A 14,932-nucleotide genomic window follows, 5' to 3' on the forward strand; every position below is an offset into this window, starting at 1 on the left:
GTTATTAAGAATTACTGATTGTACATGTAGATTGGAATGATTTCTAATTGTTTTGTTAATTCTTTTTTTAATTAATAAAAAAAAAAAAAGAAAGGTCTCTTTTGTTATTGCAGGGTTCCGAAAGAAGTAAGAGAGCAAATCATGTGTAGACCTGAGGTAAGAGCATCCCAAGCAGAATACATTGCAGTGTAAAGGCCTTGACAAAGACAGGCTTAGAGCACTTGAGGAAAAATAACCAGGTCAGTGAGACTAGAGCACAGTGAACGAGGGAAGGAACAGTGACAAGAAAGAAGTCAGAGAGCTGAACAGGAGGGACCAAGCCACACAGATGCTTTATAAACTAAGCAAAGGATCTGAGTTTTTTTCCTTGTTAAGTATAATGAGAAACCACTGGAAGGTTAAGAAGGGAGAAGTGACATGATCTTACTTATGTTATCTTAGTCTAATATACTCTCCTTAAGGGAAAAAACCTGGACTCACACCCTAACTGAACTACTTAACTGAAGCAAGATAATGTCTCCAAAAATCAGTTTCCATTTCTGGAAAATGGGACTGAGAATGCCTACCTCAAATAAATAAATAAAGCATTTAGTACAGTGTTTGTCAAAAGACATCAATTAATTCATGTTAGTTACCTCCATTTCTATCTCTTTCGTATCTTTCCATCCTTCACACACTAACCAATGCCACTCACAAGTGTCTAACAAACTACACTGCATTCTTTCAACAAGCATCTGGGTAGATAAGGACCAAAATATTAACAATGGTTGTCACTGAATAGTGGGGATTTGGAGTCTTTCCTCCCTCTCGTTTGTTTTCTTTTCTGTCATGACTGTATAATTTTCAAGGTAAAATATTTTTTAAATTTTAAGCAACTCTTCCACACCTGCCCCCAATATTTATGCACTGCACCATGAGGGACACCAATAAGTATAAAGAGAGATTTTAATAAATGTTGATGTAAAAAGTATTATAAATATGATTTAGATTTAAAGTATAACCAAAAGCAACCAAAAACTTTTCAGTAAAAAAGGTGCATTTGAGCTCCAGCATTGAGAGTCTGCTGCAAACAGTTTCTGGGTGGTCCCACCTCTCCTTGACATCTCTCTCCCTTGGGCCCACTTTTCTCTCACTCCTTTGGGCACAGGGCAAGCGCAGGCTTCAGTGATGGGAGCCCACAAGAGACATAGCTGCCGATCAGCACTGCCTGAAACAGGACTGGCATAGGGAGGGTTTGAGAAAAACATCCAGGGTAGGGGCTTGTGGATGACACCTCAGACCCCACCTCTGAGGATAGGGGTGAACTGCATCAGCGCCTGCACTAGGAAGAAGCAGAGGCTGATGCAGCTGCTGCTGAAAAAGAGGATGGAGAATTCCTGGACATGAAGGGCTTTAAGAGACGATCAAGCCAGCAAGTGATTGATCAGATGTGGCAGGCAGGAAAGAGACAAGCTTCCAGGGCCTTCAGCTTATACGCCAATATCGACATGAGACCGTACTCTGATGTGGAGCCTGCCAGGTGTGAAGCAGGCTCCTGGAGTCCATGATCCCTATCAAGATGGTGAACTTCCCCCAGAAAATTCCAGGTGAACTCTACTGACCTTCAGGCTGGTTGCTCTCCTCCTCCAAGGGATGAAGCCATCTGACACAATTATTGGGGGGGAGGTGATGTCCCCAACATCCCGCCTATGCACAGTTCCCAAAGACATTCCCACCGCGCTCCCTAGGCTTCTGAGCAATGTTGTGGCTGTTGGGGTGACCCTGCAGTCACAATGACCTGACATTAAACGCTCAGCCAGTCCCCTCTTCCCCATGCCGCAGAGTAGAGAAGGATGAAAGGACCATGCTGGTGACGTGTGCCTCTTTGAGGTCTGCAGCTGCTGCAAGCTGTAGCTACTTAAGCACCTCCTTGTCACCTGTCGGGATTTCTGAGGCATACAAGACCAGGACCGCAGGACTCTGCAGTCATTGCAGAAAGTGTGTCAGCTTCTCTGAGGTCCCCTCACCACCTTCTCCTTCCTTCCTTTTTATTCCTTCCACTTTGTCTTGCTAAATATAGATTTGCCAATTAAAATATTGAATGAAGAAAAATAATAAGTTTATTCAAAACAACTACCAAATTACTAAATAACACTCCAAAGAATGAAACTATATTATTTGCTTTCACCTACTTTCTAAAGAATAGTTTAAACTGGATTCTCATTACAACGGTTAAAATACTTTCTTGCTGGCCCTCAGATTATTAGTGGGAAAAAAAATTTTTAAAGACAATTATGATTTGCAGTAAACTATGCTCTTACAAATTAACTAAGCCTAAGAGAAATAAGTGAAAATATCTCAACAGACCAGAAGAAAGCCACTTTAAAAATCTGGCAAATAACTAACAATTTTTAAAATATTATTTTTGTTGCTAACATTAACTTTTACTATGTTGACAGGCTCTGTGCTGAGCATTTTCACAAAATTATCTGAGGTTTCCGCATGCATTTAGGGAAAAAAAATATCCTAACTCCCAACGGCCTATGCGGTTCTACATGATCTGGCTCGTGACCTTCTCATCTCCTACCACTCTTCCCCTCGCTCCCACCAGTGTCCTCCTTTCCTCAGGTGCCACAGGCAAGCTCCTACAAGCAAGCCCACACATCTCAGACCTCAGGGCCCTTTTATTTGCTCTTCCCTCTGTCTGAAATGCCCCTCATCCATGTTCCCATGATTTGCTTTCTCATTTCTTTAAAGTCTTGGCTCAAATGCTGTATCTTCAGAAAAGCCTCCTTTGACTATCATATCTAAAATAGCAGCCCCATCACGCTCCATACCTTTGACTCAGCTTTATTTTTCTTCAGAGCATTTATTCATTACCTGATATTATAAACTGACTTATTATTTATCTTTTTTATTAGAACTTATTGTACTATGATAGGAGGAGAGAGACTTCGTCTTTTTCACTGTTGTGTTTTCAGCATCTAGGACAATACCTTACATAGTAGGTGGTCAATAAATGATTTGTTGAAAAAAGTAATTATCTCATTTTATCCTCACACAACCCTGAGGTAGGTGGTGCTAGGGAATCAACCCCATTTTGAGAAGGGAAACTGAGAAAGAGACTAACCAATCTGTCCAATGTCACACAGCTTTAAGAAATGGAGCAAGGATTTGAAACCAGTTTGAACTCACACTCTCTCAAGTGTCTCCATGGAAATTATCTATAGTAAAGAATTAGTAATATGATTTCCAATCTAGGGTAGATCAATACTTTTATAATGAACATAAAAGTATCACTGTAATGTTAAATTCTTCTAAAAGTTTCTAAATGCTTACTCTCTCTATATATCTATCCGTATCTTGTCATGGACCGGTTTTGATCCATAGACTATCTTTTGAGTAGCTTCCAGGCAAAGCATGATAAATTGATACAGTCTGGTGGTTCTTACCCTTGGCTGCATATTAGAATCACCAGAGTTTAAAGTAAAATACCAATGCTCAACTAACCTCCCTACCCCCAGAGAAGTCTCTAAACCAATAAGGGCAATTTTTTAAAATTTTTAAAAATTATGGATGGATAAAGGGTATAAATGATATTTCTTCTTCCTCTGTAACTCTTTAACGGTTTTTAAACATTTTAGTAGTTTGAACCATAGTCTAAAGATATTCTCTCTTTGACCATCAAATTTAAAGTGCTAGATTTATTTTAGAGACTGAGGAATAAAATCGCTTACCTTAATTGTAAGAGGTAAGAATTACAAATACATGTTACAACAGTCCAAAAAGTAAACAGCAACAAAACAAAACAAACCCAACAGGGTATACATAAAATGCAAAGGAGCCATACTATATTTTTCATAACTACAAAGCACCAGCAGCACTGGCAAAAGAAAGTCCTAGGGCCACATACTCTGGGCTTTTCCATTTAAAATTACATTTAGTCACTAAACTATTAATGTTTTCTTTTTTCCTGCCCGAATTGTGTACTTCTGAAAACAACTGGGTCACAATTATCACACTTTAAGCACAACAAACATGGATAATGAGCTAACTGGTGACAATAAAAAACAAATTACTTACAGTTCTTTCAGGCGAGTCTGAGAAAAAGCATTTTCTTGTATAGACATTATAGCATTGTTGTTCAAATCTCTGAAATAAAGAGAAATGAAATATTACCACTAAAACAATTAAGTTATATACTTTAAATGGTCACAAAAACCTCTGCTAATAACAAAGATTATTTATATAGTGAACAAAATGTATGCAAAATACTTACAGATGATCAAGGGATTCAAGACCAATGAATGCTTTCCTTGTAATTGACTTAATCTGATTTCCTTGTAATATTCTGAAATAGAAACAAACCTTTCTAATAAAGCTTTCTACTAAATAAAATTAAATACATTATGTTAGACATTTACCTATAAAAGGAAAAAATAAGCTTAATATTCCTTTTTAAGAAAGCATCAAATCTTTATTATTAACCACTGCAAAACATAGTATAAAGGCTTCTATTAAGATATTGGCACTAAATAAGGTGCCTTTGAACAACCATCCTGACCACTGATATGCTAGTAGTTTTCACATGCTAAACTGGATTATAGTTCCCCATTTCCCCCTTCTTAATAAAAGATTATCAGATTAATGAAATTCAAACAAGAGTGAACCTTGAAGAAATTCTTCTCATGGCAGAAGATCTAAAGTTTTACTCAAGAGAATCCTTTCCTTCTGCTAGATAAAATTACCTACAAATTGTAGATGATTCAACAAATTACCAGTTCAATTCTGGTTGCTCAGTACATTTCTTTTACTAGAGTAGAAGGTCTAGCTCCATAAGTAACTTCTCTTTACATGCCCATAGGAATGTTCTTTCAAGAAAAGGCCTCCTCCATATATCTCACCCCGTCCCCCTCAAAAAAACAGAACTCAATGAACAACAAAGCTTCTTCCTTTAGTGGCTAGGACAGAAGGTTTGGATTTTCTGGCCATATCAAATAGATAAAATCCAATCATATTTACAATTGGTTCTCAAAAAAAATACATTTGTAGACTTACACAAATATTATAAATACATACAATTTAGTAAGACTCGTGAGTCCAGCAAAGGCTTCACTAGCATCTTCAATGGCCCATGAAATTTCATTGTTTCTTAAATCCCTGCAAGAGTGTTTGGGAAAAACAAAGTCACATTATTAGACTCAGCCATCACACCATCAGACAGCAACCTAGCATGGCTAGGTCAAGTTGCACATGCTAGTTTTGATCTTTAACAGTTATTTGTGATGAAGATCCAACTTTGCTTTTTAAGGAATATCTGTGATCATCTAAAAGATAAACATATAAGAACTGGTTCACATAAGCTCAGAGATTCAGAATTAAGCTGGCCTTGATAATAAATTGAGCAACCTGCTAAGAGTATTACTCTCTCTAGCTAAGAGAACATAATTGTGCTAGCATATTAACAGATTATAGTCAGGGTCCTGCAAAAGCAGAAGGATTTCCAGATGTAGGGGATATGGCTTATAAATCTGATTTCAGACTAATGGATTTCTGGGTGACCCAAGCCTTCCCCTGGGCCCTTAAACTTAAAAGGGCTGACAGAGTAATATTAATACAGAGCTTCACAGTTTCAGAGCATTTAAACATGTCCCCCGGGAAGTCAGAATGATATACCCATGACTGATTGCTATGTTTTCTTTAAAAGGAAAAGTATGGATCTTTTAAAGTTTACTGTACCATTCTCAGAAGAAATGTAATTGCACCGCACCATGTGCTGATGGAAGAACTATTAGTTAAAAAATATTTAATCATTTCTGTTTCCTTAAACCTTCTGATAAAAAGCTCAAAAACTTTTTTGTTTCATAAGGCCTGTGTAAAGTTATGTGTTTAGCAGTAAGAAGAAAAGAAATCATTCTTCTCACTTAAGCTATCTGAAGTGAAAAGCAAACTAAGCAAATTTATTTTGCTAAGAAATAAACATTGAAATAATCAATGGCTCAACTCTTCAGATTGTTCCCCTCCTCTATACAGCATAAACAGAACTCACCAAACCAAGTAAGAGATATATCTGGTAAGAGCACTAAGCTAAACCTAGAGTTTCTAAGATCTGATCTTAATTTTGCCTTAGCTACCTCTGTGGTATTAACCAGTACTTTAATTAAAAATTCCTAAATTTTAATACTAAAATTTTAATACTAAATTTCAATAAATTTTAATACTAAAATATTTTAATACTAAAAGTATTTTAGTATTTTAATACTAAAAGTATTTTATACTTTTAATTTTAATTTTAATACTAAAAGTAGTAATCAGTGATATACTAAAAAGAACCTGGCTAAATGTATTAACACATAGGGTCCCATCTGCCATTCCTTGAGTTGCCAAAACACTGCAAGTGCATCTGATACCAATCTTTGATTTTGCATTGATCTAGTTTCACCTCTGAAAATGTAGAAAAAGTAAAAATAACTAACTTAATTTTTCAAGGTAATGTGAGCTTGAATTATGCATCCCAGAAAAAAAAAACATGTTTTTAATCTTAATCCATTCCTGTGGGTGTGAACCACTGTAAACAGAAATTTTAAAGATGATATTTTTAGTTAAGGTGTGGCCCAACTGAATGAAGCCAGGCCTTAACCCTACTGCAGGAGGCTTTATGAAGAGAAAGCAACGTGCAAGAGAAGCTGGAAGCAGGAAGACAATGGGACCCAAGAAAGAAGAGGACATTGCCATGTGACCGGAAAGTCAAGAAACCCCAAGGACCAGGAGCCCGCCAGAATGCTACCACCCATGGAAGGAAGCAAGTTCCTAGTCCCTGAACAACATCAGACCACAGATTTTTGTTGTTAAGTCAACCTACTGAATGGTACTTGTTATAGGAGGTGGGAAACTAAGACAAAGGCCAAACCTGAAAAAAGACTACCTCATTAAGTTTAAGGGAAAAAAACCTCAAACACACACTTGTGCATGCATACATACATCTTCACAAAATTATCACACTTTCTTTCCCACTGATGGTAAGATTCCAAAGTTGAGAACATGCCTCTTTTCTGAGATCATTTATTATTATTATTTCTTAAATACTTTTACAGATAAAACAACATATAAATATATTCTGTTTTAAGGTCCGCATACCACTCATTTAAATATTTAGAAATTATGAAGCAAGTTACAAATTGCTGAATAAAGTGTATTCTCTTCCTTATCCCCCTTCTATGTCATAAATCTTTTTTATTTTTTAAATTTTATTTTAACATATCTACAAACACGAAGATTCTTACCATATGATCATTCCATTCTTGGTAAATAATCAATAACTCACAATATCATCACATAGTTATACATTCATCACCATGATCATTTCTTAGAACATTTGTATCAATTCAGAAAAAGAAAGAAAAAAACTCATACATACCATACCCCTTACTGCCCCTCACTGATTGCTAGTATTTCCATCTATCCAATATGTTCTGGTCTTTGTTTCTCCTATTTTTTTCTATACTCCTTATCACTCCCTTTCATTGATCACTAGTATTTCAACCTAATAAATTTAATTTAACATTTGTTCCCCCTATTATTTATTTATTTTTAATCCATATGTTTTACTCATCTGTCCATACCATAGATAAAAGGGGCATCAGACACAAGGTTTTCACAATCACACAGTCACACTGCGAAAGCTATATCATTATACAATCATCTTCAAGAAACATGGCCACTGGAACACAGCTCTACATTTTCAGGTAGTTCCCTCCAGCCTCTCCAATACACCATAACTAAAAAGGTGTATCTATATAATACATAAGAATAACCTCTAGGAGAACATCTCAACTCTGTTGAAAAATCTCTCAGCCATTGACACTTTATTTTGTCTCATTTCCCTCTTCCCCTTTTTGGTCAAGAAGGTTTCTCATTTCCTTGATGCTAAGTCCCAGGTCATTCTAGGATTTCTGTCCCACGCTGCCAGGAAAGTTTACACCCCTGGGAGTCATGTCCCACGCAGAGAGGGGGAGGGCAGTGAGTTTGCTTGTAGACAAACACATTCTTAACATACAAACATTCCATACATGCTGTGTCATGGCACACAATATCATCAGAGTTGTATATTCATCACCACGATCATTTTTAGAACATGTGCATCACTCCAGAAAAAAAAAAGGAAAACTCATACATACTGTACCCCTTATCTCTATCACTAACCACTAGCATTTCCATCTATCCAATATATTTTAACCTTTGTTCCCCTATTATTTATATTTTTATCCATATTTTTTACTCATCTGTCCATACCCTAGGATAAAGGGAACATCAGACACAGGGTTTTCACAATCACACAGTCACACTGTAAACGTTATAGCTTCATACAGTCATCTTCAAGAAACAAGGCTACTGGAACACAGCTCTACAGTTTGAGGTATTTCCCTTTAGCCACTCAAATACATCATAAACTGAAAAGGGATATCTATAGAATGCGTAAAAATAACCTCCAGAATAATCTCTCTACTCTGTTTGAAATCTCTCAGCCACTGACACTTCATTTTTTTTCTCATTTCTCTCTTCCCATTTTGGTCAAGAAGTTTTTTTCAATCCCTTGATTCCGGGTCCCAGCTCATGCTGGGATTTCTGTTTCACGTTGCCAGGGAGATTTACCCTCCTGGGATACGTGCCCCACATAGTGTGGTGAGGGCAGTGGGTTCACATGCTGCATCAGCTTAGAGAGAGAGAGGCCACATCTGAGCAACAAAAGAGATCCTCTGGGGGTGACTCTTCGGCCTAATTTAAAGTAGACTTAGCCTGTCCTTTGCAAGAATAAAGTTCATAGGGGCAAACCCCAAGACTGAAAGCTCGACCTTTTGATTTGGTTGTTCCCACTGCTTGCAAGGGTATCAGAAATTCTCCAAATGGGGAAGTTAAATCTTTCCCCCTTTCTCCCATTCCCCTAAGAGGACCCTGCAAATATTTATTCACTGTCCAAATCCCTCTGGGATTTAGTGAGGCATCACACTAACCTGGACAAACCACCAAAATCTCACGCCCTATTCAAGATTCCCTGTACTTTACGGTGGTCAACTAAACTGAACATACAAGTTAAATCAGGAAATGTACCATCCAAAATGTAAATATTGTACCAAATAAACACCTCTTCCTTTAGTCTCATACAGAAGTTTTAAGACATGGACGATATCATCCTTTACCCAGTCTTCTGATATACCTTAGTCCTATCTAGATCAGCTTCATTCACATTTCTACTCGATGCCCGATCACTTTTTCAACTTTTTAAGCAGTTCCTATATGGGGTACTGCAGACTTTCATAGTTCCAGAACTCTAACTCTGAGTCTCAGGTGTTACATAAATACCTGAAGTTTCTGGGAATGACCATGTTATATACAAACAGCTCAGTATCTCAGAATTTAGAATTAACAATTTCATCTCATGAATATATATGTTGTAAGAGTTTAAAATCTATGACCCTTTACAATAAGCCCCAACCTGATAACACATGCTTTCGACTTCAGTTCACCTAATTTTTACATTATACTTAGTCCATATTATTGAGGCATAATAATATGTCTTTTTGTTCCTGACATTTCATTCAACATACAGCTCTTACAATTCATTCATCTAGTTGCATTCTGAGAGCATTTATTAACTCTTAACCTGATGATCACAAAGTCCCCTATTCAGGAACCTTAAGAATCTACAAATTCTAATTATTCCTGTTTTCTCTTATTCTACTTTGTTTGGGATTTCTGTATTTCATTAAAACACCTCTTCAATTCAATAACATCATGTGGTAGTTAGATTCAGTTGTCAACTTGGCCAGGTGAAGGTACCTAGTTCTGCTGCTGTGGACATGAGCCAATGGTACATGAACCTCATCTGTTGCTCATTACATCTGCAGTTGGCTAGGAGGTGTGCCTGCTGTAATAAATGATGTTTGATTTAATTGGCTGGTGCGTAAATGAAAGAGCTCAATGTAGCACAGCCCAAGCAGCTCAGCATACCTCATTTCAGCACTAGCAGCTCAGCCCTGGCCTTTGGAGATGCAGAAAGAAAATCACCCCAGGGAAAGTTGTTGGAACCCAGAGGCCTGGAGAGAAGGCCAGCAGAGATCAGACTGTGCCTTCCCACGTAAGACAGAACCTCAGTTGAAAGTTAGCTGCCTTTCCTCTGAAGAACTAATGAAATAAATCCCCTTTTATTAAAAGCCAATCCACTCACCACCCTCCCCCTGTCTACATGGGACATGACTCCCAGGGGTGTAGACCTTCCTGGCAACGTGGGACAGTGATCCTAGAATGTGCTAAGACTCAACATCAAGGGATTAAGAAAAACTCTAGAATGAGCTGAGACTCAACATCAAGGGATTGAGAAACACCCTAGAATGAGCTGAGACTCAGCATCAAGGGATTGAGAAAACCTTCTCCACCAAAAGGGGGAAGAGTGAAATGAGACAAAGTGTCAATGGCTGAGAGATCCCAGAGTCAAGAGGTTATCCTGGAGATTATTCTTACGCATTAATTATATATCACCTTGTTATCCAAGACATAATGGAGAGGCTGGAGGGAACTGCCTGAAAATGTAGAGCTGTGTTTCAGTAGCCATGTTTCTAGATGATGATTGTATAATGACATAGTTTTCACAATGTGACTGTGTGATTGTGAAAACCTTGTGTCTGATGCTCCTTTTATCTACCTTGTAAAGACGAGTAGAACATAGGGAATAAAAATAAAAAACGGGGAACAAATGTTAAAATTTAGTTTGAAATGCTAGTGATCAATGAAAGGAAGGGGTAAGGGGAATAGTGTGTAATAATTTTTTTTTCTCTGTTTTCGTTTTATTTTTCTGTTGTCTTTTTATTTTTTTCTGAATTGATGAAAATGTTCTAAGAAATGATCATGATGATGAATATGCAACTATGTGATGATATTGTGAATTACTGTTTATATATGTAGAACAGAATGAGGTATCTTAAGAATGTTTGTGTCTCTTTCTTGTAATTTTTTTTTTAACTAATAAAAAACAAATAAATAAATAAAAAGCCAATCCATCTCTGATGTGTTGCATTCCGGCAGCTAGCAAACTAGAACACATTATATCCCACAGTCAGGGTAAAACATTTCACTTAAAGAACCACAGAATTTTAAATTTGGAATGGCCATTAGCAAACATCTAATCTTATGCCATTTCTTCATCTGACAAAGACAAAGAAAATGATGCCCAGGAAAGGTTAAGCAATTTTTGTTCATCAGGTTGTGTGGTAAAAGGGACATGAGCTATGGTATCAAACAGATCTGGGTTCTAATTCTGATGCAACCATTTACAAGCTACGTGAACCTGAACAGATCATTTTAATCTCTCTGAACCTCAGTTTCCTCATATGGAAAAAATAAATGGCAAAATCCTAATGTTAAAATATCTGAAAGCACCTCACATATATCAGTTAACTAACTTATAAATGTTAGTTTCTTTTTCTGTCCAAAGCTATGCGGCAAACCAGTAACAATGAGCAGATCTGGTAGCAGAGCTGCTCGTAATACCCTGTGTCCTTCTGAATGAGAACAAGTAGTAGAACTGTCAAAGTCAGAGGAACAAGAAAACAAATGTGTGTTTCTGACACCCACAACTGTGTTTATTCTATAGCTCTAGGCACAATAAAAGATGTCTGTTGTTTAGTTGCTTTACTCAGAATTAAAGTAAAATTGAACTGCCTAGTATGGGCTAGAAATAAGTAAGATTTATTTGTAGAGAAAGAAATAAATAAAAGATTTTTTTGCCCTAAGGCACAACACAGAAGAATTGCAAAATACTATGTATACATAAATTTGCAGATTGATTAGATGTTTAAATTGACTGCTTTACTGCTTTAAAAAAATTAGCAGGGGAAACAAAAAAGGATGGATATACTTACAGTGTGTGAAGACTGGAAAGAAACTTAAATACACCATCAGCAATGTGAGTCACTCTGTTGTCCCCTAAATTCAATCTCTCCAATAAACCCAGACCCACAAAGGCAGATTCATCCAGGCGAGTCAACTGGTTAGAGGACAAATCACTGAAAATAGGAAACAGGGAAGGTAAGGAATTCAATATATTCTGGGTCAACATTTAAATTCTTATTCTGTTTATATGCTAAATTGAGAGCATTCACCAAACCTCTAGTAAACAGAGATATTAAGCTCTCACTACTGGCCCCTAAAAATTATTTATTCCAACCTGCTCTAATCTCACAGCCTCCACTGACATACCCTAACACTTACAGTTCAGATAGTCTCTGGCAGAACTCCCATGCATCAGGGCTGATTCTTTCAATAGCATTCTGGCTCACATAGAGCTGCTGTAACATTCGCAAGCCATACAACCACCCCTTGTTCACTTCTGTAAGGTTGTTGTGCTCCAGTTCTCTGCAGAATTACAGAAAGAGAGGGAAAAAATGTTTCAAAAGGTATTTCAATGAGATGCAGTCTTAAATCTTCATTAAATCTTGCTCAAAGAGGCATATAACTTCATTCAACTCAAGCAAGCCAACAAATTCTATTCAATATTATACACCTTACTTAAGATTTACTGCTAGAAAGTAGTAAAATGTCTAAAATATCACATCTACAAAATGCAACACACCAAGAGACTCAGCATACTTGTTCTGTTATTCTGATAATTTTCATCAGCCAAAACACTAAGGGAATGCAAATTTTTTGGATGAGACATTTGTAAGAATGATGACAAAATATCACTAAGCTAGCATAGCTTAAAAGGTTTTGTGTACATTTATTTCACATCAAAGAATGAGGAATAAACAATGTGCCACTGTACAATTAAAGAAACTATCCTGTGTGGCACTGAAAAATCCCAGTCTGACTTCTTTCCTAGATCCTGGTACTTACAGTTCTTCCATGTTATCCAAGCCAAAAAATGCTCCATCCTTAAGTTTGTTAATTCCATTCCGCTGCATCTTCAAAGATCTTAAGGAGTCAAGTCCTTGGAATGTAAGACCTTCCACAATTTTAATCCTGTTTCTTTTAAGTTCCCTTTAACAAAAATAGTTGTACGAAGTCAGAAAATTGGTTTGATGATTTGCTATAACAATAATTAAAAGTAAAATGAACCCTCCCTGGGTGGGCCACGATGGCTCAGCAGGTAAGAGTGCTTGCCTGCCATGCCCGAGGACCCGGGTTCGATTCCTGATGCCTGCCCACGTAAAAAAAAAAAAAAAAAAAAAAAGTAAAATGACACTATAAGAAGAAACTACCTTATAATCTTATCTAGTTACTCACAAGAACTGGAGGTGAGGCAGCTTGAAGATCTTGGGAGGAATCATGCTAATTCTATTACGGTTTAACTTTACCACTAATAAGGAACTTGATAAATTATCGAAGCAGCCAGCTTCCAAGGTGGTTATCCTGTTATTACTCAAATTCCTAAAATGAGCAAGAACCAGCAAAAAAATATTTAGTAAATAAAAATTCTACCACTGGGAAGCAGTGCAAAGTCTAGGTTTCAGGCCCAGCTCTGCCACTTATCAACTACATATAACTTTATAAATCATTTAATCATTTTGCTTTTTCATCTACAACATAAGAATAACATCTAGTTTCATTTAGGTTGTTATAAAATAGTATGTGTGAATGTGCCTTGTGAAATCTAAAACATTGGCACACATGCTAATTATCATCACCATTAAGTAAAGTAAGCCACTGTTTAACAAATCACCCCTATTTATCTTTAAGAAAACTGTTAGTAAAAATAATCCAGAATTAAATCTGGATTTAATTTGGGTAATCCCCAAATTACCCTGGATGCCTACTAGTGTTTTCTGACCATAATACCTTTTCTGAGTTAAAAACAAAACAAAACAAAAACAAAAGAACTGACCCTATAAGCATTTCAAAACCATAATAAATTGCAGAAATTTCTTAAAGATATTTCTCAGTAAACAATAAACATGCAATTTAAAGTAAATCTAGCTTAAACTTTGTTTTACTTACAAGTATTTAAGCTGCATTCGAGGAAAGGATGACGTCTTGATTTCTGATATTATATTTGAGCTGAGATCTAAACTCTCGAGAGCAGGGTAAAACTGGAGTGCCTCTGCATTTATTTCTGCAATTATATTATGTACTCTACAAAATAAAGATCATATTGAAGCTACTGCCAGTGACCCACCTCAGGTCATAAAGATGTTAAATAATTAAGGTCAATAATATGGGTACTTGAAAAAAGTCATGTACTATTCGTAATTTAAGTAAAAGATCTGAAATCTTATTTACTTACAATGAGAGGAGAGTAATATTAGAAGTTGGTTCTCCAAAATACGGGATTTCTGTTAGTTCATTGTAATTCATTTTCCTAGGCAGGGGGAAAACAGATTTAAATGTTTATGAAGGAAATGTTCACCTGTTGAGTTCTGGTTTCTAATATATATCTTTAGGATGGGTGCCAAATTTGAAAAAGCTTATAACTAAGAATAAGTTAGACTAAGACAAAAATAAATTATACTGAGAACTTAGGTTTTACTATATATTCTTTCAGGGTATAGCTCTATGATTGAGATCAAAATAAGAAAGGTTAGGAAAAGTTTTTGCATTTTTAAACTTATTTTGAAATAATTTCAAACTTACAGGACAGCTGTAAATATAATACAAAACCCCATACAGAGAACTCTAACATATGCCCCCAATCCCACTAGATACCCAGATCCACCAATTTTAATAATTTGTCATATTTGCCGTAGCATTCTATCAGCTAGGAAATTTTTTTCACATTAAATATTTTTAATCCCAGCAAAGTTCTCTGAATAGCTGCATTTGTGACAGCTAATTTTGGGTCCTTCCTAAACAAAGATGGCATAAATAGCCCAACCATATTTTCTAATATATATATATATATATATACACACACACATACACCCATACATACATACATACATATATAAAGCTATTCAAAGTTAGG

General features: G+C 36.4%; 1 protein-coding gene across 5 annotated transcripts in view; it reads right to left on the reverse strand.

The window, feature by feature from the left end:
- Positions 1–14,932, reverse strand: part of LRIG2 (leucine rich repeats and immunoglobulin like domains 2) — a 126,465-nt gene that overhangs the window by 82,750 nt on the left and 28,783 nt on the right. For 4 of the 5 annotated variants that reach the window (XM_077119858.1, XM_077119857.1, XM_077119862.1 and 1 more), the window contains 9 exons: positions 14,255–14,329; positions 13,969–14,103; positions 13,258–13,401; positions 12,868–13,011; positions 12,244–12,387; positions 11,895–12,038; positions 5,059–5,139; positions 4,259–4,330; positions 4,063–4,131 (listed from right to left, as the gene is read on the reverse strand). In XM_077119858.1, the coding sequence (XP_076975973.1) occupies positions 4,063–4,131; positions 4,259–4,330; positions 5,059–5,139; positions 11,895–12,038; positions 12,244–12,387; positions 12,868–13,011; positions 13,258–13,401; positions 13,969–14,103; positions 14,255–14,329 (1,008 nt within the window). The remainder of the gene's footprint in view (positions 1–4,062; positions 4,132–4,258; positions 4,331–5,058; positions 5,140–11,894; positions 12,039–12,243; positions 12,388–12,867; positions 13,012–13,257; positions 13,402–13,968; positions 14,104–14,254; positions 14,330–14,932) is intronic. The other variant, XM_077119860.1, reaches the window with a different exon arrangement.

The sequence above is a fragment of the Tamandua tetradactyla genome, chromosome 11 (genome assembly GCF_023851605.1).
Source record: "Tamandua tetradactyla isolate mTamTet1 chromosome 11, mTamTet1.pri, whole genome shotgun sequence".
Taxonomy (NCBI): domain Eukaryota; kingdom Metazoa; phylum Chordata; class Mammalia; order Pilosa; family Myrmecophagidae; genus Tamandua; species Tamandua tetradactyla.